Below are 19,773 nucleotides of genomic sequence, written 5' to 3' on the forward strand. Positions count from 1 at the left end.
TTTTTTTTTTTTTTTTTTTTATAAATTTATTTATTTTATTTATTTATTTTTGGCTGTGTTGGGTCTTTGTTGCTGTGTGCGGGCTTTCTCTAGTTGCGGCGAGCGGGGGCTACTCTTCATTGCGGTGCGCAGGCTTCTCCTTGTGGTGGCTTCTCTTGTTGTGGAGCACGGGCTCTAGGCGCATGGGCTTCAGTAGTTGTGGCACTTGGGCTCAGTAGTTGTGGCTCACGGGCTCTAGAGCGCAGGCTCAGTAGCTGTGGCGCACGAGCTTAGTTGCTCTGCGGCATGTGGGGTCTTCCCGGACCAGGGCTCGAACCCGTGTCCCCTGCATTGGCAGGCGGATTCTTAACCACTGCGCCACCAGGGAAGCCCCAACAGGCAGATTCTTAACCACTGTGCCACCAGGGAAGTCCTGGGCTGTTTTTTATTTTTTATTATTATTTTTTAAATTAATTAATTAATTAATTAATTTAGGCTGCGTTCGGTCTTCGTTGCTGTGTGCAGGCTTTCTCTAGTTGTGGCGAGCGGGAGCTACTCTTTGTTGTAGTGTGTGGGCTTCTTGTTGCGGTGCCTTCTCTTGTTGTGGAGCATGGGCTCTAGGTGCGTGGGCTTCAGTAGTTGTGGCACATGGGCTCAGTAGTTGTGGCTCACGGGCTTAGTTGCTCCGCGGCATGTGGTATCTTCCCAGAGCAGGGCTCGAACCTGTGTCCCCTGTATTGGCAGGCAGATTCTTAACCACTGTGCCACCAGGGAAGTCCCCTGGGCTGTTTTTTAAAAAGTCACGTCCTATGGTGCCTGTGGTTTGCAACTTGCATTTTTCATTTAAGATTATGCTCTGATTATTTGCTTACCTCATTACATATTCCTCAACATCACTTAAGAGTATTTTGGCCTCTATATGAAGGTGATGCAGAGAGAAAAGACCCCAGGTCAGATTTTCACAATCCGAAGAAACCGACGTGACTGGTCTCCCAAACCCCCTCATGTCCCCTCCCAGTCACCCCACCACAAGGGCAATCCCACTGTCCAGACTTTTATTAGCAGACCTTAATTTCTTCTGTTCCTTTTTAAATGTCCTATAATTGGAATAACCAATCTGTCCTCTTTTATGTTCAGCTTCTTTCACTCAAAACAATGTATGTGAGATTTCTCTATAGTGTTGACCTCATTATCATTGATGTGTTGAACGGGTATAAATAAGTCAGTATTTCTATTTCTATTCGTTCATATTAATATATTGATGAATATACACTTGATATTCATTATTCTGTTGATGGGCATTTGGATGGTTTCTGGTTTGGGGTGAGTATAAACACTTGGACCTCTTGAGTATATTTGTCAGGGTGGAATTGTTGAGTTCCCTTCAAGATATGGATCGTTTCTGCAAGTGGTTGTGACATATTCACCTTTTAAATTTTAGCCATTCTTGTGGGTCTGGACAGCATTTCTAATGGCTGGATAGCATACCACTGTACGAATGTTCAACTGATTAATTTAAACCACCATGTGGGTTGTTTTCAGTTCTGACTCTTCTAAAAAATATAGTGATGAACATCCTTGAGTACTTTTCTTTATGCGCTTGTAACTGCCCCCTAGCAATCACCTTTTTGGTTATTTCCAGTTTTGTTTTTAGGTACAAAATAGCACTGGATATATGTAAAATAGATAACCAACAAGGGCCTACAGTATAGCACAGGGAACTATACTGAATACCTTGTAATAACCTATAATGGAAGAGAATGTAAAAAAAGAATATATATGTATATATGTATATACATTTATGTATATATAACTGAATCACTTCTCTATACACCTGAAACTAAGACAGCATTGTAAATCAACTATATTTCAATAAAAATTAAAAAAAAAAAACCACTGGAATAGACTTCCTTGCACATTCATCTTTTTGGTTTTTTTTTAAAACCCAAAAACATGTGTGTGGAGGAGATTCACTGACAATTGTGGCAGAAGTGCCAATTTTTAAAAAAAATAATTAAGTTATTTATTTTTGGCTGCATTGGGTCTTAGTTACTGCACGTGGGCTTTTCTCTAGTTGCAGCGAGCAGCGGGCAACTCTTCATTGTGGTGCGCAGGCGTCTCACTGCGATGGCTTCTCTTGTTCTGGAGCACGGGCTCTAGGCACATGGGCTTCAGTAGCTGTGGCATGTGGGCTCAGTAGTTGTGGCACGTGGGCTCTAGAGCGCAGACTCAGTAGCTGTGGCGCACGGGCTTAGTTGCTCCGCGGCATGTGGGATCTTCCCGGACCAGGGCTCGAACCCGTGTCCCCTGCATTGGCAGGCGGATTCTTAACCACTGCGCCACCAGGGAAGCCCAAAAGTGCCAATTTTTGATGATGGCTTTATCCTACCCTTTGGCCTAACTGGTATTTCTCTAGTTTTACCTCTGAATGAGCGAGATTTGCAAAGAGAAAAAAAAAAAAAGTTTGTTTTTTTTTTAAGATAATTTAGTTTTTTTTGCTTTTAACATCTCTTTTCGTTTTGGTCTCGGGGACAGAGCCAGCCCAGGGCAGTGTTGCTGCACAATGCATGGGATGAAGTGCTGAAGGCTGCTTCCTCTTGCAAGCTGGCTTCTCAGATTGCACCTTCTCTTCCTGCTTTTCCTCCAGCTCTATGACCCTCCAAGGTATGAAGTCTGGCTGGTCCAGCCAGAAGGGGGTACTTCTGCAAAGTAAGTGTCTTATGCTCCAGGTTATACATCAGGGCTGCTTGACAGTGTCTGAACTCTCTCTGCATCAAGGTACTTCTGAAAGCCAGTCATCCCCTCATTCTTCCCTCTACCACCCTTCCATATGTCATTGATCTATCCATCATCTATGTTATCCCCCATTCATTCACTGATCCATCCAGCCATTCATCAATCCACCTTCTATTCATTGATCTCTTTACCAATTCCTTCAGCTTTCTTCATTCACACACACATTTATCTACTCAGATTTCATCCATCCTTCTGCCCACTCATCTATCTTCCCTCCCTCCATTTATCCATATATCCCGCCACCCACCCACCCATCCACACATTTATCCATCCACCCACCTACTCATCTATCCATCCATCCATTCCTCCAACCATCCATTCCTCCATCCACCCACACATCCATCCATTTATCTGTTTACTCGCTCATCCATCCGTTCATCCATCCATCCATGTGTCCATTTCCTTATTTACTTATCTGTTCATCAATTCATTCATCAACTTCATTTACTCATCCATTTGCAACCCTACCCTTCATCCATTCCTCCAACCCATCCAGCATTCATTCGTCCACTGATTTATCCATTCAGTATCTAGCCATGCGACCATTTATCCATCCAACTTTCAATCCACTCACCCACTCACTTACTGGTCAAGCTAGCCACCCAGCCAATACCTGTTCAAAACGTGGAGCCAAGCCCTGTGACTGAGATAGGGCCACAGAAATGACTCAGACTTGGTTCCCGCCCTCTAGGAACTCACAGTCGATGGAGAAAAGCAAATAATAACACCAGGCTCATGCACACACAAACAGGATATTTCCAAAATACTGTGATCAGTGCTGTACTCACAGTATGTTCCAGATACAGAAGAAGGTCGAAAAGCAGATAGGTGGTCAGACATTCAGGTGAGAACGTGCCCTGTGTGCTGATGTTGAAGTAGCCACAGGATGATGAGGGAGACACGGGTACCAAAGGCCACCTGGGCATGTGGCTGGGAGAGAGAGGGCCTGCAAAGGAGAGCAGGAAGATTGCAAGGTGCCAGGAGCAAGAAGATGTAGGTTCTGGGGTGAGTACCCCCCCCAGCCAGGAGGCCTCGTGTGTACATTACGCCTCTCCCTGACCACCTTCCTATAACCCCCCCACAGGCAGAGCTGAGCCACCTAGGAACCAAGACAATGCAGCAAGCAACACAGCTACAAGTGTCATCCAGTGGGCAGAGCCCCTATCAGCCCGTCCGCAATCTCCAAGGCAAAGCTGGGACACTGGGTCCACAGCTACAGATGTCACCCAGTGGGCAGAGCCCCTATCAGCCCGTTCCCAATCTCCAAGACAAAGTGGGGACACCGCATCCACAGCTACAGGTGTCACTCAGTGGACAGAGCTCCTATCAGCCCGTCCGCAATCTCCAAGGCAAAGCGGGGACACTGCGTCCACAACCCCAGCATGAGCCACCTGCATCCAAGGAGACCCTTCTGCAACAGCCGGGCAAGGACAAGATGGTGACTCATCGTATCCCACGCCTCCGGGCTGTGGTGGAGAGCCAGGCCTTCAAGAATGTCCTGGTGGACGAAATGGACATGATGCTGTCCCACGCAGCCACCCTCATCCAAGCCAAATGGAGGGGCTACCGGCTCCGGCAGAAGCTAATCTCTCAGATGATGGTGGCCAAGGCCATCCAGGAGGCCTGGCGACGCTTCAACACCAGGTGCCTCCTCCAGTCTGGCAAGACGGTGGAGAAAAAAGTGAAGGTGGAGGAGGGGGACATCCCTTACCGCCCGCCCCAGCAGGTGCGGTTCCAGCATCCGGAAGAGGGCAAGTCCCTTCTGGCCCAGCCCACCATGGTGAGCAAGGAGACCCAGTTTCCTTCCTCCAACAGCCTGGCCGCTTATACCCACCAGCTGGCCCTGCTGCAGTCCCAGGGCATGTCACAGCCGGGTACGTGCTCTGTCGGAGGCCCCAGCGTCGCCTTCCTTCCACACCAGACCGTTGCCATCAGACTTCCGTGTCCTGTGAGTCTAGAGGCGAAGTGCCGCCCATGCCTGCTGACAAGAACCGTCAGAAATGCCTGCCTTGTCCACGTAGAGGGGGACACGATGAAGACCAAGCAAGTAACTGCCAGAGCCAACAAGGCAGGAGCCCCAGGGCCACCACCACCCGGAAGGTGTGCCCAGGCAGTTCAAGGACAACTCAAGATCCAGACCCAGGCCCACATGGAAGCAGCGGTCCTCGAAGGGCCACCACAGACAGGCCCAGCACCTGTGATAACCAAGACCCCACCCCAGCCGGTGCCCACAATGACAACGACCAAGACCGCACTCCAGATGTACCCAGCGGCCCCGATGACCAAAAGCCCAGCCCAGACATGCCCGGCAGCCACAATGACCAAGACCCCACTCCAGCCGTGCCCAGCGACAACAGTGACAATAACCAAGACCCCACGCCAGGTGCACCCTGCATCCCCAGTGACCAAGGCCCCCCCCCAGACGTGCCCACAAGCCACGGGGACCAAGACTCCACTCCAGTCGTGCCTGGCGGCCATGATGAGCAGGATCCAATCCCAGCCGTGCCCAGTGCCCGTGGTAACAATAACCAAAACCCCACCCCAGCCCTGCCCAGCGACCCCAGTGACCAAGACCTCAGCTCAAATGAGACCATCAACCTCGATGACCAGCACTTCACCCCAGACACGACCAGCAGCCACGATGGCCAAGATCCCACCCCAGTTATGCCTGTTGCCCTCGATGAGCAAGTCTCCAACGCAGACACGCCCTGCAGCCACAATGACCAAGGCCCCGCCCCAGACGTGTGCAGTGCCCGTGACGGCCAAGACCCCGCCCCAGGTGCGCCCGGCAGCCACGGTGACCAAGACCCCACTGCGGACGTGTCAGGCGGCCACGGTGGCCAAGACCCCATCTCATCAGACACTCCAAGGCGTCTCGGTGACCAAAGCTCCTCCTGCCCAGACACGCCTGGCGGCCATGGTAACCAAGACCCCAGCTCAGTTACGCTCGGTAGCCACCATCCTCAGGACCCTGTGCCTGCCCCCTCCAGCAGCTGGAAATCTCAAACCTTCATCTTCAGCAGCGGCGGCAGCTGGAATTCCCGACACCTCATCCCACACGTGTCTAAGTGGACCGAAGGCCAAGGCTGTGGTGAACGCGAGGCAGGCAGCAGGGGTGACCAAGGTCTCATCCCACTCATACTTGACTGAGGGAAAAGTGAAATGCTTCCCCCCATCACATCTGGGGGCTGGGGATCCCAAGGCTCCAGCCAGGCCTCCTTCGGAAGGTGAGAAAATCAAGGCCTTCTCCCAGAAACGGGTGAAAACGGAAACAGCATCTAGCATCAGTGTGGCCATGGAAGTGCCCGTGGTTTCGTCCTGGGCAAAAGTGGCTGAGGACGGGAACAAGCAGGCACACCTGAGGACGGACGTCGTGAAGGCCCTACCCCAGGTATGTGAGCCTATAGAAACAGCTGTGGCACATCTGGGTACATGTCTGCCTCGGGCACAACCGGCCCCGTGTTCAACCACAGGCTCGCCCCAGGCACGTCTGCTGGCCGAGCTGACCAAGCCCCTGTCCCAGGCACATGTTTCTACCAAGCTGACCAAGGGCCCGTCCCAAGGACATCCACCCCCTGAGCTGACCACAGCCCTAGCCCAATCACATCTGGGCATGTGTCTGTCCAAGGTGCAGTCCCAGGCACATCTGCCCACCAAGCTGACCCAGGCACAGTCCCAGGCACATCTGGCCACAGAAACAGCCAAGAGCCTCCACGCAGCCCGCCAGGCCACTGAGCTCAGCAGCAAGACCCAGTCCCAACCGCTCCTAGTCGAGTTCAAGGCCTCCACCCAGCCCCGCCAGCACATCGGCGCTCTGCCCCGAGCCAAGCCAGAGGACAGACTGACCCAGCTCCTGTCCCACAGCTACGTGCAGGGCCAGGCCACCCAGGGCCCACGCCAGGGGGCCTCTGAGACCCAGAACGTGCTGGTGCCTCTGCTGGCCTCTGCTGGACACACCACGTGCCATGTCGAATCCTGGGGGGACAGGGGGGCCGCCTGGGCCCAGCCGTCGACAACCAGCCCAGCGCCGCCCTCCCAGCTCGCTTCCCTGTGTGCCGAGCTGGCTGCCCTGCTGGGCTCCCAGGAGAACCTCCGCGCCCTGCTGGCAAAAGCCCTCTCCCAGGGGGACGTGAGGGCGGCCCTGAACCAGGCCCTGTCCAAAGAGGTCTCGGGAGCCACGATGGCCAAGGCCCTGCCCCAGGGCATCCTGGGCACGGCGCTGGTGAAGGCGCTGTCCTGGGGCAAGCTGGCCACCAGCCTGTCCTGCGCCCTGTCCCGGGGCGAGCTGCGGGCGGAGCTCACTAAGGCCATTCAGGGCAGACTGGCGGACGTGCTCAGCAAGGCGCTGACGGAGGAGGAGCGGACCACCTTGAACCAGGCCCTGTGTCAGGGTGAGCTGGGCGCAGTCCTCAGCCAGTCTTTTCCTCAGGCGGCCCTGAGGTCTGGAGTCGTCCTCCCCAAGGCTGCCGCGAAAACGGCGGGAAGCAGGGTGACCGCGATGCCGACCCCAGTGGAGGTGGACTGCAGGGGGAGCCCGTCGGCTGCATGGGGGCCCACCCTGGGCCCCATGAGGCTACAGCCCAGCAAGGTCAGGGTTCCCTGGGGTGGGGCCTGGGAGGGTTTCATCACAAGCTGGCCCTCCAGGCTCTTGGAAGAGGTGGGGGATGGGGCCATGCTCGGGGGGGTCACCCTGCTCATCGGTGGTCTCTGTGGGCGCCTCCTTGACTGCTGGACTCCTTGACCCCTTGACCATTCATCAGTATCCCCTGATTGCTGCCCTGGACCCCACTCTGTCACAGGAGATGGGACCCAGCAGAGACACCCTAAATCTGTACTTGACCCCCAAGGTCCGTGAGGCAGATGTGTGCCTGCACCCAAGGGCTAGTGAACTGGCATCAGATCTCAGTCCCATGGTGAGTGATGTGGACCCCAATTTGCCCAACTCGCCCCACCAGCAGCCGCCCCCCAGTCTATGGCAGCCACTCATTGCCAATGGCGTGGGCCCAAGCATGAGCCGGCCATCACTGGCCAGTGGCAGCACGACCCCAAGCGCCCACAATCCACACGAGGTCAGCAGGGTGGCCTCACGTCCATGGGTGTCATCGGGGGAGGGCAGGGTGGTGGCACCGGGCAAGCTTCCCGGCACTACAGGTCGTGGGAGGGGCACCCACTCCCACCAGTGTGCCGCCGCCTATGGGGGGTCGGCTTGCGGGTGTCAACCCTCCGGGGTCAGCAGGGTACCTCCTGGTGTGTGTCGACCCTCAGTGGCCAGAGGTCCGCAACAGCCATCTATGGTCCCTGAGGAGACCATGCAGAGAACTCGGTCCCCAAGTCATAAATGAGCCTCCATGGGCACTAGGGAGATGACCAACAAGGTGACCCCAAGTCCACCACATGCCTCCACGGTGAACAAAGCACAACCACAGGCCCCCAAGGCCTGTGTCATAACCCCAGATCTCCGGCCCGGCTCCTGGTCATCGCTGGGCACTCAAGACTCAGGTTGATCCCAGTCTGTTCCAAGCCTCCCCAGGCAATAGGCTGGCACCCACCCTTCCCCGTACCGCCATCCCTGGGCAGGAGAAAAATCAAACACGGGGTACCATTTCCAGTGTTCACTGCCCACAGGAGCTGATGACTAGCCATATACTTAATGAACTGGTGTCCACTTTGCCACAGGGTCCAGACAGTGACCTGGCCAGAAGCTTCTCCCAGGGCTCCACAGACTATGGCCCCAATATGAGCAATTCCCAGAGCTCACTGCGCAGCTGCGGTTCACTCAGCCTTTCCACCAAGTCTGTGGCCAGCATGACCGCTGTTGACCTGGTGGAGGAGGAGTCCTGGGAAGCCAGCTTGGACAGGGACCTTCATCTAGATCCTCTCCTCTCCGGGGCGCCTGTGGAGAGGTCCCAGGGACCTGGGAATATGGAAGAGACTGAGAGAGCAGGCCATAGGCACATGACCCCAAACCTCCACGAGCAGTCTTCTGCAGCCTCAGAACTGATCCCCATTCTGCATCACAGTTCAGTGGCCAGTCGCATGACCTTGAGTGTCCACTGGGGCTCAGATGATGAGGGAGATATGTCCTCAGGCCAAAGCTCCATGAATCTGAAGGAGAGCTTGTCCCAGAAACCCTATAGGACTGGGTTGACCAGAAGTCTGTCTTTGAGTAATGTGGTCCCTATGGTCTATTGGCGGCCATCTGTGGCCAGTAGGTTGACCCCATGCCTATCCCAGCCTACAGTAGCCAGTAAGGTCACCCCAAACCCAGACCAGCTCTCTATGGCCAGTAAAGTGATCGCCAGCCTATCTGAGCCATCTGTGGCCAGTAAGATGACTCCCATCCTAAGCTTTCCATCTAAGGCCAGTAAGATAACCCCCAGCCTAAGCCAGACATCCAGGACCAATAGGGTGGCCCCTAGCCTAGCTCAGCCATTGGTGACTGATGGGGTGGTCCCCAGCTTTGCACAGCCATTGATGGTCTGTAGGGTGGCCCTCAGCCTAGCCCAGCCATCCATGGCCGGTGTGGTGGCCCCCAGCTTAGCCCAACCATCTGTGACTGGTGGGGTGGCCCTGGGCCTAGCCCAGCCATCTATGACCACTGGGGTGGCCCCCAGCCTTGCCCAGCCACCTGTGAACAGTGGGGTGGCCCCTAGCTTAGCCCAGCCGCCTGTGACTTGTAGGGGGACCCCCAGCCTAGCCCAGCCACCTGTGACCAGTGGGGTGGCCCTGAGCCTAGCCCAGCTGCCTGTGACTGGTGGCAGGGCCCCTAGCCCAAGCCAGTCACCTATGACTGATGTGATGACCCCCAACCTAGGCCAGACATGTAGGGTTGGTGGGGTGGCCCCCAGTCTAGCCCAGTCATCTATGACCATTGGGGTGGCCCCTAGCCTAGGCCAACCATCTTTGACCATTGGGGTGGCCCCTCGCCTAGGCCAACCATCTTTGACCATTGGGGTGGCCCCCAGCCTAGGCCAACCATCTTTGACCATTGGGGTGGCCCCCAGCCTAGGCCAACCATCTTTGACCATTGGGGTGGCCCCTCGCCTAGGCCAACCATCTTTGACCATTGGGGTGGCCCCTCGCCTAGGCCAACCATCTTTGACCATTGGGGTGGCCCCCAGCCTAGGCCAACCATCTTTGACCATTGGGGTGGCCCCTCGCCTAGGCCAACCATCTTTGACCATTGGGGTGGCCCCTCGCCTAGGCCAACCATCTTTGACCATTGGGGTGGCCCCCAGCCTAGGCCAACCATCTTTGACCATTGGGGTGGCCCCCAGCCTAGGCCAACCATCTTTGACCATTGGGGTGGCCCCCAGCCTAGGCCAACCATCTTTGACCATTGGGGTGGCCCCCAGCCTAGGCCAACCATCTTTGACCATTGGGGTGGCCCCCAGCCTAGGCCAACCATCTTTGACCATTGGGGTGGCCCCCAGCCTAGGCCAACCATCTTTGACCATTGGGGTGGCCCCCAGCCTAGGCCAACCATCTTTGACCATTGGGGTGGCCCCCAGCCTAGGCCAACCATCTTTGACCATTGGGGTGGCCCCCAGCCTAGGCCAACCATCTTTGACCATTGGGGTGGCCCCCAGCCTAGGCCAACCATCTTTGACCATTGGGGTGGCCCCCAGCCTAGGCCAACCATCTTTGACCATTGGGGTGGCCCCCAGCCTAGGCCAACCATCTTTGACCATTGGGGTGGCCCCTCGCCTAGGCCAACCATCTTTGACCATTGGGGTGGCCCCTCGCCTAGGCCAACCATCTTTGACCATTGGGGTGGCCCCCAGCCTAGGCCAACCATCTTTGACCATTGGGGTGGCCCCCAGCCTAGGCCAACCATCTTTGACCATTGGGGTGGCCCCCAGCCTAGGCCAACCATCTTTGACCATTGGGGTGGCCCCCAGCCTAGGCCAACCATCTTTGACCATTGGGGTGGCCCCCAGCCTAGGCCAACCATCTTTGACCATTGGGGTGGCCCCCAGCCTGGCCCAGCCATCTGTGATCAGTGGTATGGGTTGTGCACTCTGTCAGCCAAGTTGGGCCCGTAGGGTGGGTTCAAATCTACTGTCATCAAGGGTGAATGCAGTGGCTCCCAGTCAGTGTCATTCATCTTTTGCCATTGAGGTCACCTCATGTGCACCGTATCCATCAGTGGCTAACAGCGTGGTCCGGGGTCTGAGCCAGCCAACTGTGTCTACTAGGGTGGACCCATGTCAAGATCCTCTGATGGTTAGTGGGGTGACCCCAAATCCCCAGGCCCCTGAGTTCAGCAAGGTGGCCCTTGGATTTCATCAGCCATCCAGTATCAGTGGGAGGCAGCCAAGCATAACTGAACAATCTGCTGTCACTGTTTCAGTTCCAAGTCTCTACCAGGCATCTGCGGCCAGTGGAGAGGACTCTTGTCTGGGCCAGGGAACCAGTATATCTCAGGGGATTCTGCTCAGGGGCATGGCTACAAGCATGTCCCAGGACACCATGGCTGCTGGCATGGTCCCAAATGTGCCTCAGGGGACTTTGGCTGCTGGCATGTTCCTAAGTATGTCTTGGGTACCTATGTCCCCTGGCATGTCGGGGAGTATGGGGTGGAGAAGTGTGGTGACTGGTATGGGCCCAAGCCAATCTCAGGTGACCAGGGGCATGGCCCCCATTACATCCTGGGCTTCTGTGGCTGGTGCCCCCTTGATTCATGAACCAGTCTCAGAGGCGGGACCTGGCTTCTCTCCGGCTTCAGTGCCTGGTGGATTGGATGTGAGTTCATCCAAGTTTTCCCTCACCAATGTGGGCCCCGGCATATCTCAGGTCAATGTCGATCTCCCAATATCTTTGGACCAACAGTGTCCTTCTGTGTTTACAATCTCCAAATCCAGTTACCAACAAGCAGATGCTGTCAGCCAGGAGCCTGGGATGGGCATGGCCAGTGGTGTGGTGCCAGGTTCTGTAGCCAGTAGGATGACCACAACTGTGGCCCTAGGTACTATGGCCGGTGGCATGACCCCTAGTCTTTCCCCAGGGTCCGTGATCAGGGGTGTGGGCCAGAGCCTTCCTCAAGGGTCCACGATGAGTTGTGTGGCTCCCAGCCTTCCACCAGGTCATATGGTCAGTGGGGTGGTTCAGACCCTTCCCCCAGGGTCCGTGATCAGTGGCATGGGCCAGGGCCTTTCCCCAGGGTCCATGATCAGTGGCATGGGCCAGGGCCTTCCTCCAGGTTCTGGGGCCAGTGGCAAGGCCAGAACCCTACCTCTGAGTTCTGTCACGACTGCAGTGTCCCCCAGTCTGATTGCAGCATCCCTTGCTGGTGGGAAGAGGCAAGGTCTCTCTGTAAGACCCTCAGCTAGTCTAACTGCTCCAAGCCTGCTCCTAGGTTCAGCGGCAAGTGGGGTGGGCTCAAGTATCCCTCCTTGTCCTGTGGCCTCTAGTGTGGACCCAGCATCTATGCCTGGGGGACTGGATCAGAACCTAGTTCTGGAGTCCATGGCTAGTACAGCTGGTCCACCCTCCACAGTTGGAGGCGTGGCCCAGAGCCTTCCCCAGGGGTCCATGCTGACTGAGATCTCTCCTCGCCCATATCACGGAGCCCTGGCAGGAGAAGCGTCCACAGCCTCCTTCCAGGCATCCCGTATCCCTGGCCTGGCGCAAGCTCATCTCCAGGAAGCTAATGGCACAGCCAAGGGAGTGTACCAAGTGCCTACGGTTCTGCAAAGAGCCTCACAGTTGAGCCAAGCTCTTGGGATGATGCCATTTGAGAGACCACGGGCCACCAGACTGTGATGAAGCCAGAGGACCTGGACAAGGCTTTGCCCCAGGGGTCCATATCCAAATGGGAGTCCGAGGTCCTTGAGGCAACCCCGTGGATATCCCATAGTCCCCTGGCAACTGATATCGACCACAGTCAAGAATTCCCTGCAGAGGATGAGACTCTTCCCAAAGACCAAATGCCGCTCTTGGAGGAGGTGTCTCCCAGCCAAGCTATGTCTATGACTGGTGGCATGGCCTCTGTCCCTCCCCGGTCCCCGAGTTTTGCCAAGCACTCCATGGCCAGTGGTGGCACCCCAACTCTGCATCAGAGGTCAGCCAGCAATTGGGGGGCCCCCAGTTCCCACCTTGTGGCTGCTAGTGGGGTCCCCGGTGTGCAGACAGGGTCTGTCAAGGGCACTTTTGCTCATCAACAGACGTCAGTGTCTCACACTGTACCCCGGAGCCCCTCCGTGGTTTATGTTGTGCCCCGGAGCCCCTCGGCTTATCAAAAGGCTTTGGAGGCTCACATTATGCCCCAGAGCCCCTCGGTGGCTCACATGTCCCGGAGCCATTCCCATGGGATGATGGCTTCTACTGTCACCTCAGGGTCACCCAAGCTGACCCATGGCAGTACTATGGCAACCGGTTTACGCCCAGGGTCTGTGGCTGGGATGGGGACCCCAAGCACTTCCCGGAAGTCAGGGGCCACCAGCGTGGCCTCACATGTGCCACTTCATCCACCCCTGGTTAGAGGGGTGGCATCCAAAGGGCTCCAGAAGGAAGCCATCCCCCGCGCGCTCCAGAAGCCAGTGTCTGGGGGTCTGATTCAGGATGCCCATGAGTCCCTTGGCCCTAGAAAATCCTTCAGGGCCATGCATGATGTCCCTTCCCACAAATGCCAGACAATTCTGTGGCTGGGACTGTGCCCGCCCATCAGGAGCAGGACGCCCCCAGGTCCTCACAGGAAGTTCCTAAACATTCCACAGGTGCACCGCTGGCCATAACGCCAATAATCCACACTGGTGAGGTGGCACAAGGGACGGTCATCCCTAGGCTGAATCCGGGGGTTCGGAGGGTGTCTCTGGGCTATGAGTCTTCACCGAGTGGTTCCCGGCGGCCCCTTTTTAACCAGGAGTCGCCGCTGGTGTCTCGGAATTCCCTTAGCTCCGGGCTCCTGCAGACAGTCACGGGGCATCCCTGACTCCCGCTGTACTCCAGGGTCCTGAGGACGCTGGCGTGTCTGGCGGCCAAGCGTGGAACTCTGCCGTCCCCAGTGTAGCGGTCGGGCCCAGGAACAGCACTGCGGTCCCTGGCGGCACGTGGGAGCCAGCCAGGAGCACTGTGCCGTGGGATGTCATGGCGGCGGTGGATCCCAGACGGCCGGGGGAGCTGGTGGCGTCGGTGCAGGCTGCGGAGAAGATAATCATCCATGCGGTGGGCATTATCCAGGCGTGTACACGTGGCTTCCTGGTGCGCCGTACCATCAAGGTGTGGCATCAGTGGGCCATCACCATCCAGGCTGCCTGGCGTGGCTACTGTGTACGGCGGGACCTGGCCCGGCTCTGCAGAGCTGCCACAATCATCCAGGCTGCGTGGCGAGGCTTCTGCATCCGCCGGAGCTGCACCCAGCAGATGCTGCTCCCAGGCATGTGGGCTGAGATGGGCAGCGGGGCCAGGACAACGTCTGACCACCGCTGCTTTCAGTCCTGCCGGCTACAAGTCTGTAGTCTCTGCCAGTCACTGAGCTCCGGGCTGGGGAGCCCACCCAGCGCGGTGATGCTTGTGGGTTCCAGCTCCCGCACATGCCACATGTGCGGCCATACCCAGCCCATCCGGGTGGTGCATGGCACGGGTCAGGGTGCTGCAGGCCAGGCCGGCATGCCACGGGGCTGCACCACCCGGTCAAACCCCCGGAGCCCCCAGCAACCCCATCACCAGAACAAGGCAGCCACGGCCATCCAGTCAGCCTGGAGGGGCTTCACTGTACGCTGCCGGCTGAAGCAGCAGCAGTTAGCAGCCAAGATGCTTCAAGCCACCTGGCGCGGCCATTGCACCCGGGCCTCTCTCACCACGGATGCGCTCTTGGGACCAGCAGCGTGGGACAACTCACAGCACACGCAGTGGCCAGGTGTCTAGGACCTTGGCTTACCAGTGGGGGAACACCAGGGGAGGAGCCATGTGGCTCTCTGAGTCTAATGAATAAAGCCCTCCACAGTCTGGGTCTTGGTCTACCTGTGCTTACGGGGGTGTCTCGGGCATGGTGCGAGGGAAAATGAGAGGGATCTGGAACATCCTGGACAGGAGGGGCCCCAAACTTCCAACCATGCAGTTGGCACCTAGGGTCTGTGGCTGGGATGGGGACCCCAAGCCTTTCCCGGAGGTCAGGGCTGCCAGCGTGGCCTCATGTGTACCATCATATTCATCCACGGCTAGCAGGGCAGCATCCAGTCGGTTCCAGATGGAAGTACTCCAGAAGCCAGTGTCTGGGGACCTGGCCTAGAATGGCCACCGTGAGTCCCTTGGCCCTGGAAAATCCTACAGGTGCATGCATGGGTGCCTCATTCAGGAAATACTAGAGGGTTCCAGCCACATCCAGATTTGGGGGGATGCTAGGCCCACCCCCAAGGGGCCCCGATCTGGGTGAGAGAGAGCCGTACACAGACATCCCCAGCTGGTGGGATCAGGGACAGGGCAGAGAGGGAGAGAGGGGGCTCGGAGCCCCCAGAGGGGGCAGCCTGGCCAAGAGGAGGGGTAGAGGGGGGTGACAGCGTGGGTTTGGCGCAGCCATAGAGGGGGCACAGAGAGATGGGGGTTCCAGGGGGAACTAGAAGGGGCAGAGGGTGTCCTGAGGGGATAGGCAGAGTGTAAAGACTTCAGGGTCATGAATCAGGAGGGTTTGTTAGGAGAGGTGGAGGGGTCCAAGTGGAGAGGGGGGTCAGGAATGTCGCCCCTGGTGAACCGTAGCGCCCCCCAGAGGCCCTGCGTCCGGAAGCCCTGCCTCCGCCTCGCCCCTGAGCAGCTCCGCGCGCCGCCAGCAGGGGGCGCACAGGTGTAAAGAACAGGCACCTGGCCACACACCTGTGCGGAGCCCGCAGTCCCCCCTCCCCACGCAGGAATGGCGGGCTCCCAGCTGCCGCAGCCGCTTCTGCGGCTCTGGTGCTGCTTGCTGGCTCTGGCGCTGCTGCTGAAATCTGGTGGGAGTTCCGGAGCTACCAGTGTCACCTCTACAGGTAAGAACAAGTAAGAAGGAGATCCAGCTTCCAGGAAGCTGGAGGGGGCATATGGCCTAGCCACACACCTGGCATCTGGACTCCTCCCTTAGACCACGCTGCTCTGCCACTCCATCCCTCCCTCCCCCCAAAAGGGCTGCTCCTTCTCCCAGAAGCAAGGTGGGGAGGTCGTGAGAACAGTGGGAGCACCACCACCCTTCCACCCCCCGCCCCAGCCCTGAGACTGCCAGTTCCGCCACCCCAGCATAACCTGAACCAGCGAGAGGCTGGTGAATGCCTCATACCCAGTTTGAGGTTCCGTTTCAAATCTCAGTTTTTCTTAGCCAGACCCCAAAGGGAGAAGTGTGAGGTCCCCAGGACCATGGGGGTGCGGGCGGGAGAAGGGCTCACTTCCTGGTCACTGAGCATCTATGGCTCCCAGGAGAAGTTCCTGGCCCCTGACTTAATTTCTTTTTACTTCCCTATAAGACAGTTCCCAGGGTGGAGAAGTCATCGCTCTCTCTGACCCATGTCCCAGCCCCAAACCTGGAATATCAGAGTGGAGGCCACCACACGGGAGACTCTTATAGCAGACAAGGGCTTCACTCAGAAGTCACCACATTTATCCCCATTTCATAGCTCTGGAAACTGAGGCTCAGGCAAGCTGAGTCTCCCAGCATGTGCCAGACCCAGATTAGAACCAGTTGACTTGGCTCATGCCAGTCTCCTGGTCTAGGAGTCTCTGGGCAAAGCAAACTCCTGGCACAGTGCATAGAAACAGCCCCATTTTACCTTCTGGTCAACTCTCCAGCAGCTCGTGAGTGCCTGCTCTGTGCCAGGCACTCAGTAGAGTTTATGTCCTCAACAACCTCCTCCTTGCAGGCCCACTAGTTTTCCTCAGTTTGCTTTAGAAGTTCAACTCCTCAGAGGTCTAGCTTGGCTTGGGATCCACTGTGGCCCCTGAGTCATCTTCATTTCAGCAGAAACCTCTTGTCATCTGTATTCCTCCTCAAATAATGGTGGGAGGCATTTTGGGGAGGCTGAACTCTTAGTCCTTGACTCCTTGGAGGTCTTTGAGGGGCCTTCTTCCCATTTTCCAGTCACCTGGGGCCAGACTCTCTACCATTATGAGCCTCAGTTCCCCACCAGTAAAATGGGGATGAAGTCAGGCCAGTGCACCATGCCTCTTCTAGACTCATCTGTCATCCCCGCAGGGCCTGGGAAACTGGACAGAGAAACAGGGTCTGCATGTGGACCTTGCCCCCTGCTGGGGCCAGTGCCAGATATTATTTCCGCATTTCTGCTGCTTGGGGGTGAGGCAGGGGAGGAAGCACAAAGATTGGTCCAGGGCAGAGCAGATGGGGTGGGGCAGGGAGTGGTTGATGAATGAACTTGCAAGCAGTTAAGGTGCCCAGCAGCCTGGAACTGGGAAGGAAGTAATTGTGGGGGGCAGCCCATGAAATCTTTACCCACCCTCAGCCTGGTCCCTGGGCTCCGTGTCTAGGATGGGGTAGAAGCTAGGGAGCAGCTGGAGCAAGGTAGTGGGGGTTCCAGAGTCTTAGAACCCAGGCCTCTGTGCCCCCAATAAAACTCTGAGTTTAGCCATGGGGACCTTCCAGGTACCTGGGGAAGGAGATTAGGGCTGATCCTCCTTGGGAGCTCAGAGGTGGATCTCTGCCGTCAAACATCACCTTGTACCAGACCTGCGTGAGCTCTCAGAGACTCTGACTTCCTGTGATGTCCATTTTACAGACAAGGAATCTGAGTCCCAGAAGGTTTAAAAGAGTTGCTCAGCATGCTGCTTGGGTTGCAACCATTCCCTATATCCAGAGATTTCTAGACCCCTGAAGCAAGAGTAGGGGGCAGGGAGGGTCCACCCTGAACTGGAACCCTGGCTGTGGGAGTTCAGATAAGGAAATTCAGACAAGGGCACCTCAGTTTCCCACTGAGCACTCACGTGGTGCACTAAATCCTCCAAGTCTCCCTAAGTGCTGGGCGTCGTCTCTCTGACATAATAGGGAAAGAGGCATCCAGAGGGGAGTCTGGGCCAGGGTCACAAGCCCTTGTTCCTAATCATCTCCTCCCTGCACCCCAATGGTGTTTTCTTTTCAGGTGTTGCAGCCTCAGAGATGGAGGGCTTGACTTCCAATCCTCTGACTTCTCCCTCCAGCCACCCCTCCCCTACTTCAGTGGAAAACCTCAACAGCCAAGAGAGCACAGAGAGAGGCTCCATCCCCCACCCTAGCACCCCTAGTTCAGAGGCAGATTCCATAACCCCCTCAAATTCAGAGGCAACCTCCACCATGCAGCCCACCTCCTCACAAGCAGAGACAGTCACCCACTCCAGCTCTGGCTCTCCCAGTTCAGAGCACACCCTCACCTCCCACTCTAGCCCCCTGAGTTCCATCTCCTTGACCACCCTGCATCGGAGCCCCACTCACCCCAATCCCAGCACGGTGCCTTCCTCCGTGTCCTCAGCCACCACTGACGGGACATCCGTGGCCTCTGACCTTGGTGAGTATTGGGACATTTGGGCAGATGGGGGATGGTTGTGGATACCAGGGTGCAGTTCTGAGATTGACCACGAGAGGGAGACACAGTCCCAAGAATATGCTGGGAAGGGCCTCGTCTCCCACCCCAGCATCACCTAAACCTCTTCAGACTTTCTTCATTCCAAGCACATTTTATTAAGCACCTATCCTGTGTCGGGCCCTGTGAGACACAGTTATGTTGGGAGACAGGTTATAAGTAAATTACATATTTGTTTATAAAAGAACAAAGTAGAGCAGGATAAGGGGTTGGAATGTGAGTGCAAAGGATTTGAAAATTTTTAAAGACTATTCAGCCAAGGTCTTGGTTTGAAGGAGGCAAAGGAGGGAGCCACGCAGGTAGGTAGGGGGAGAACAGCCCAGGCAGTGAGCACAGCAAGTGCAAAAGCCCTGAGGTAGGACTGTGCCTGGTGCATCTGAGGAAGACTGAGATGGCTGGAATGGGGCTAGTGGGGGGCAGTGAGGGTGGGGAAGTTGCAGGGTGTGATCATACAGGGCCCCAGGGGTCCAATAGAGGCCAAGCATTTTCAGAGGGTCTAGAAAAATCTGTCATTCAAAATAATACATTGTCTCCAAAACATGCAAAGAAGAGTGCAAACATGAAGCGTAATAACATTTTGCTTAAAGTCACAGGATATAAACCATCTTCACGAAGTGTCAAATTTTGCACGTATCCTCAGAAAGTCCCTGCATTTGGGAACAGAGTTCTAGGTTGGATCATTTCTTTCACTTTGCAAGAACTCCCAGAAGTGGCCAACAATAGCTGTGGAAACACAGTGAACAAAATTGATTGCTTGTACACAAATATATTCAAAAGAAAAAGAAAAAAGAAAAGAAAAGAAAAGAAAAACAAGAAAAACAAAAGTAAAAGGATAAAAATGTGCTTGAAAAAATGGTTACAGCAGATACTGGAGAGGGAATTAAGCACAGCTTCCTGAGAGGGGACTTAAAAGGCACTGGGCCCTGGTGGGTGTCTCTGCCTTAGAAGGGATGGGGTCTAGGGCTGACTCAGAGCTCCCCTCCAGGTGACACTGGGGCCCCCGAGTTGCACAGGAACCCAGGTGTGGTGGTGGCCGTGTGTCTGCTGGTGTCTGTTTTGCTCATCGGATGTGTGATAATGGCCGTGAGGTGCTGCCACACAGGCGTGTCTGAGTTCCAGAAGCTGGATGAGGTATCCATGGGGGTGGGGGGAGGCTAGGCTGGGGGGATTGCCCTCCCAAGCAGGGCAGGCCCCTGCTGCAAAGCCCACTGGTGCCTGAATAACCTCTTGTGTGTGTTCCTCCTTCAGGGGCTTGTGAGCCGAAGGTCAGCTTCTGCCTATCACACACTGGAGTGATCCTCAAGAGGCTGGGATGGGGGGCTTGGATGGGACTGGGGTGTCTGGAGAGGGGCAAGGCTTGTGGGAATAAAGCCCCTGCTGTTCCTCTGAGGCATCCTGAATCATGGATTCATTTGACAAACATTCTTGAGTGCGTACTATGTGCTGGGGTCACAGTGGGGACCATTTC

At 56.2% G+C, this 19,773-nt stretch overlaps 3 protein-coding genes and 1 long non-coding RNA gene across 4 annotated transcripts; 3 read left to right on the forward strand and 1 right to left on the reverse strand.

Moving 5' to 3' along the window:
• LOC309623961 lies at positions 1 to 17,819 on the reverse strand. The gene is made up of 2 exons (XR_014241722.1): positions 16,509 to 17,819; positions 1 to 3,721 (listed from the first exon to the last, which is right to left on the reverse strand). It is a non-coding gene; the product is annotated as an uncharacterized lncRNA (long non-coding RNA).
• On the forward strand, positions 3,890 to 14,724 carry IQCN (IQ motif containing N; the record flags this gene model as incomplete). Its single annotated transcript, XM_082379610.1, is given in 4 exon segments — positions 3,890 to 3,923; positions 3,989 to 4,026; positions 4,028 to 7,363; positions 13,726 to 14,724. Coding segments are annotated over 4 exon segments (4,326 nt in total). The 3' UTR covers positions 14,644 to 14,724.
• Positions 7,534 to 9,713, forward strand: LOC309623935 (uncharacterized protein). The gene is made up of 2 exons (XM_082381368.1): positions 7,534 to 9,622; positions 9,663 to 9,713. Exons 1-2 carry the CDS (start codon positions 8,407 to 8,409, stop codon positions 9,665 to 9,667), a joined length of 1,221 nt encoding a protein of 406 aa, XP_082237494.1. The 5' UTR covers positions 7,534 to 8,406; the 3' UTR covers positions 9,668 to 9,713.
• On the forward strand, positions 15,557 to 19,694 carry CIST1 (colon, intestine and stomach enriched 1). Its single transcript, XM_082381386.1, has 4 exons — positions 15,557 to 15,737; positions 17,829 to 18,230; positions 19,291 to 19,436; positions 19,554 to 19,694. The coding sequence occupies exons 1-4, from the start codon at positions 15,623 to 15,625 to the stop codon at positions 19,599 to 19,601; spliced, it is 711 nt and encodes a 236-aa protein (XP_082237512.1). The 5' UTR covers positions 15,557 to 15,622; the 3' UTR covers positions 19,602 to 19,694.
• The last annotated feature ends 79 nt before the right edge of the window (positions 19,695 to 19,773 follow it).

The sequence above is a fragment of the Balaenoptera borealis genome (assembly GCF_965194805.1).
Source record: "Balaenoptera borealis genome assembly, chromosome: 2".
NCBI classification, from domain to species: domain Eukaryota; kingdom Metazoa; phylum Chordata; class Mammalia; order Artiodactyla; family Balaenopteridae; genus Balaenoptera; species Balaenoptera borealis.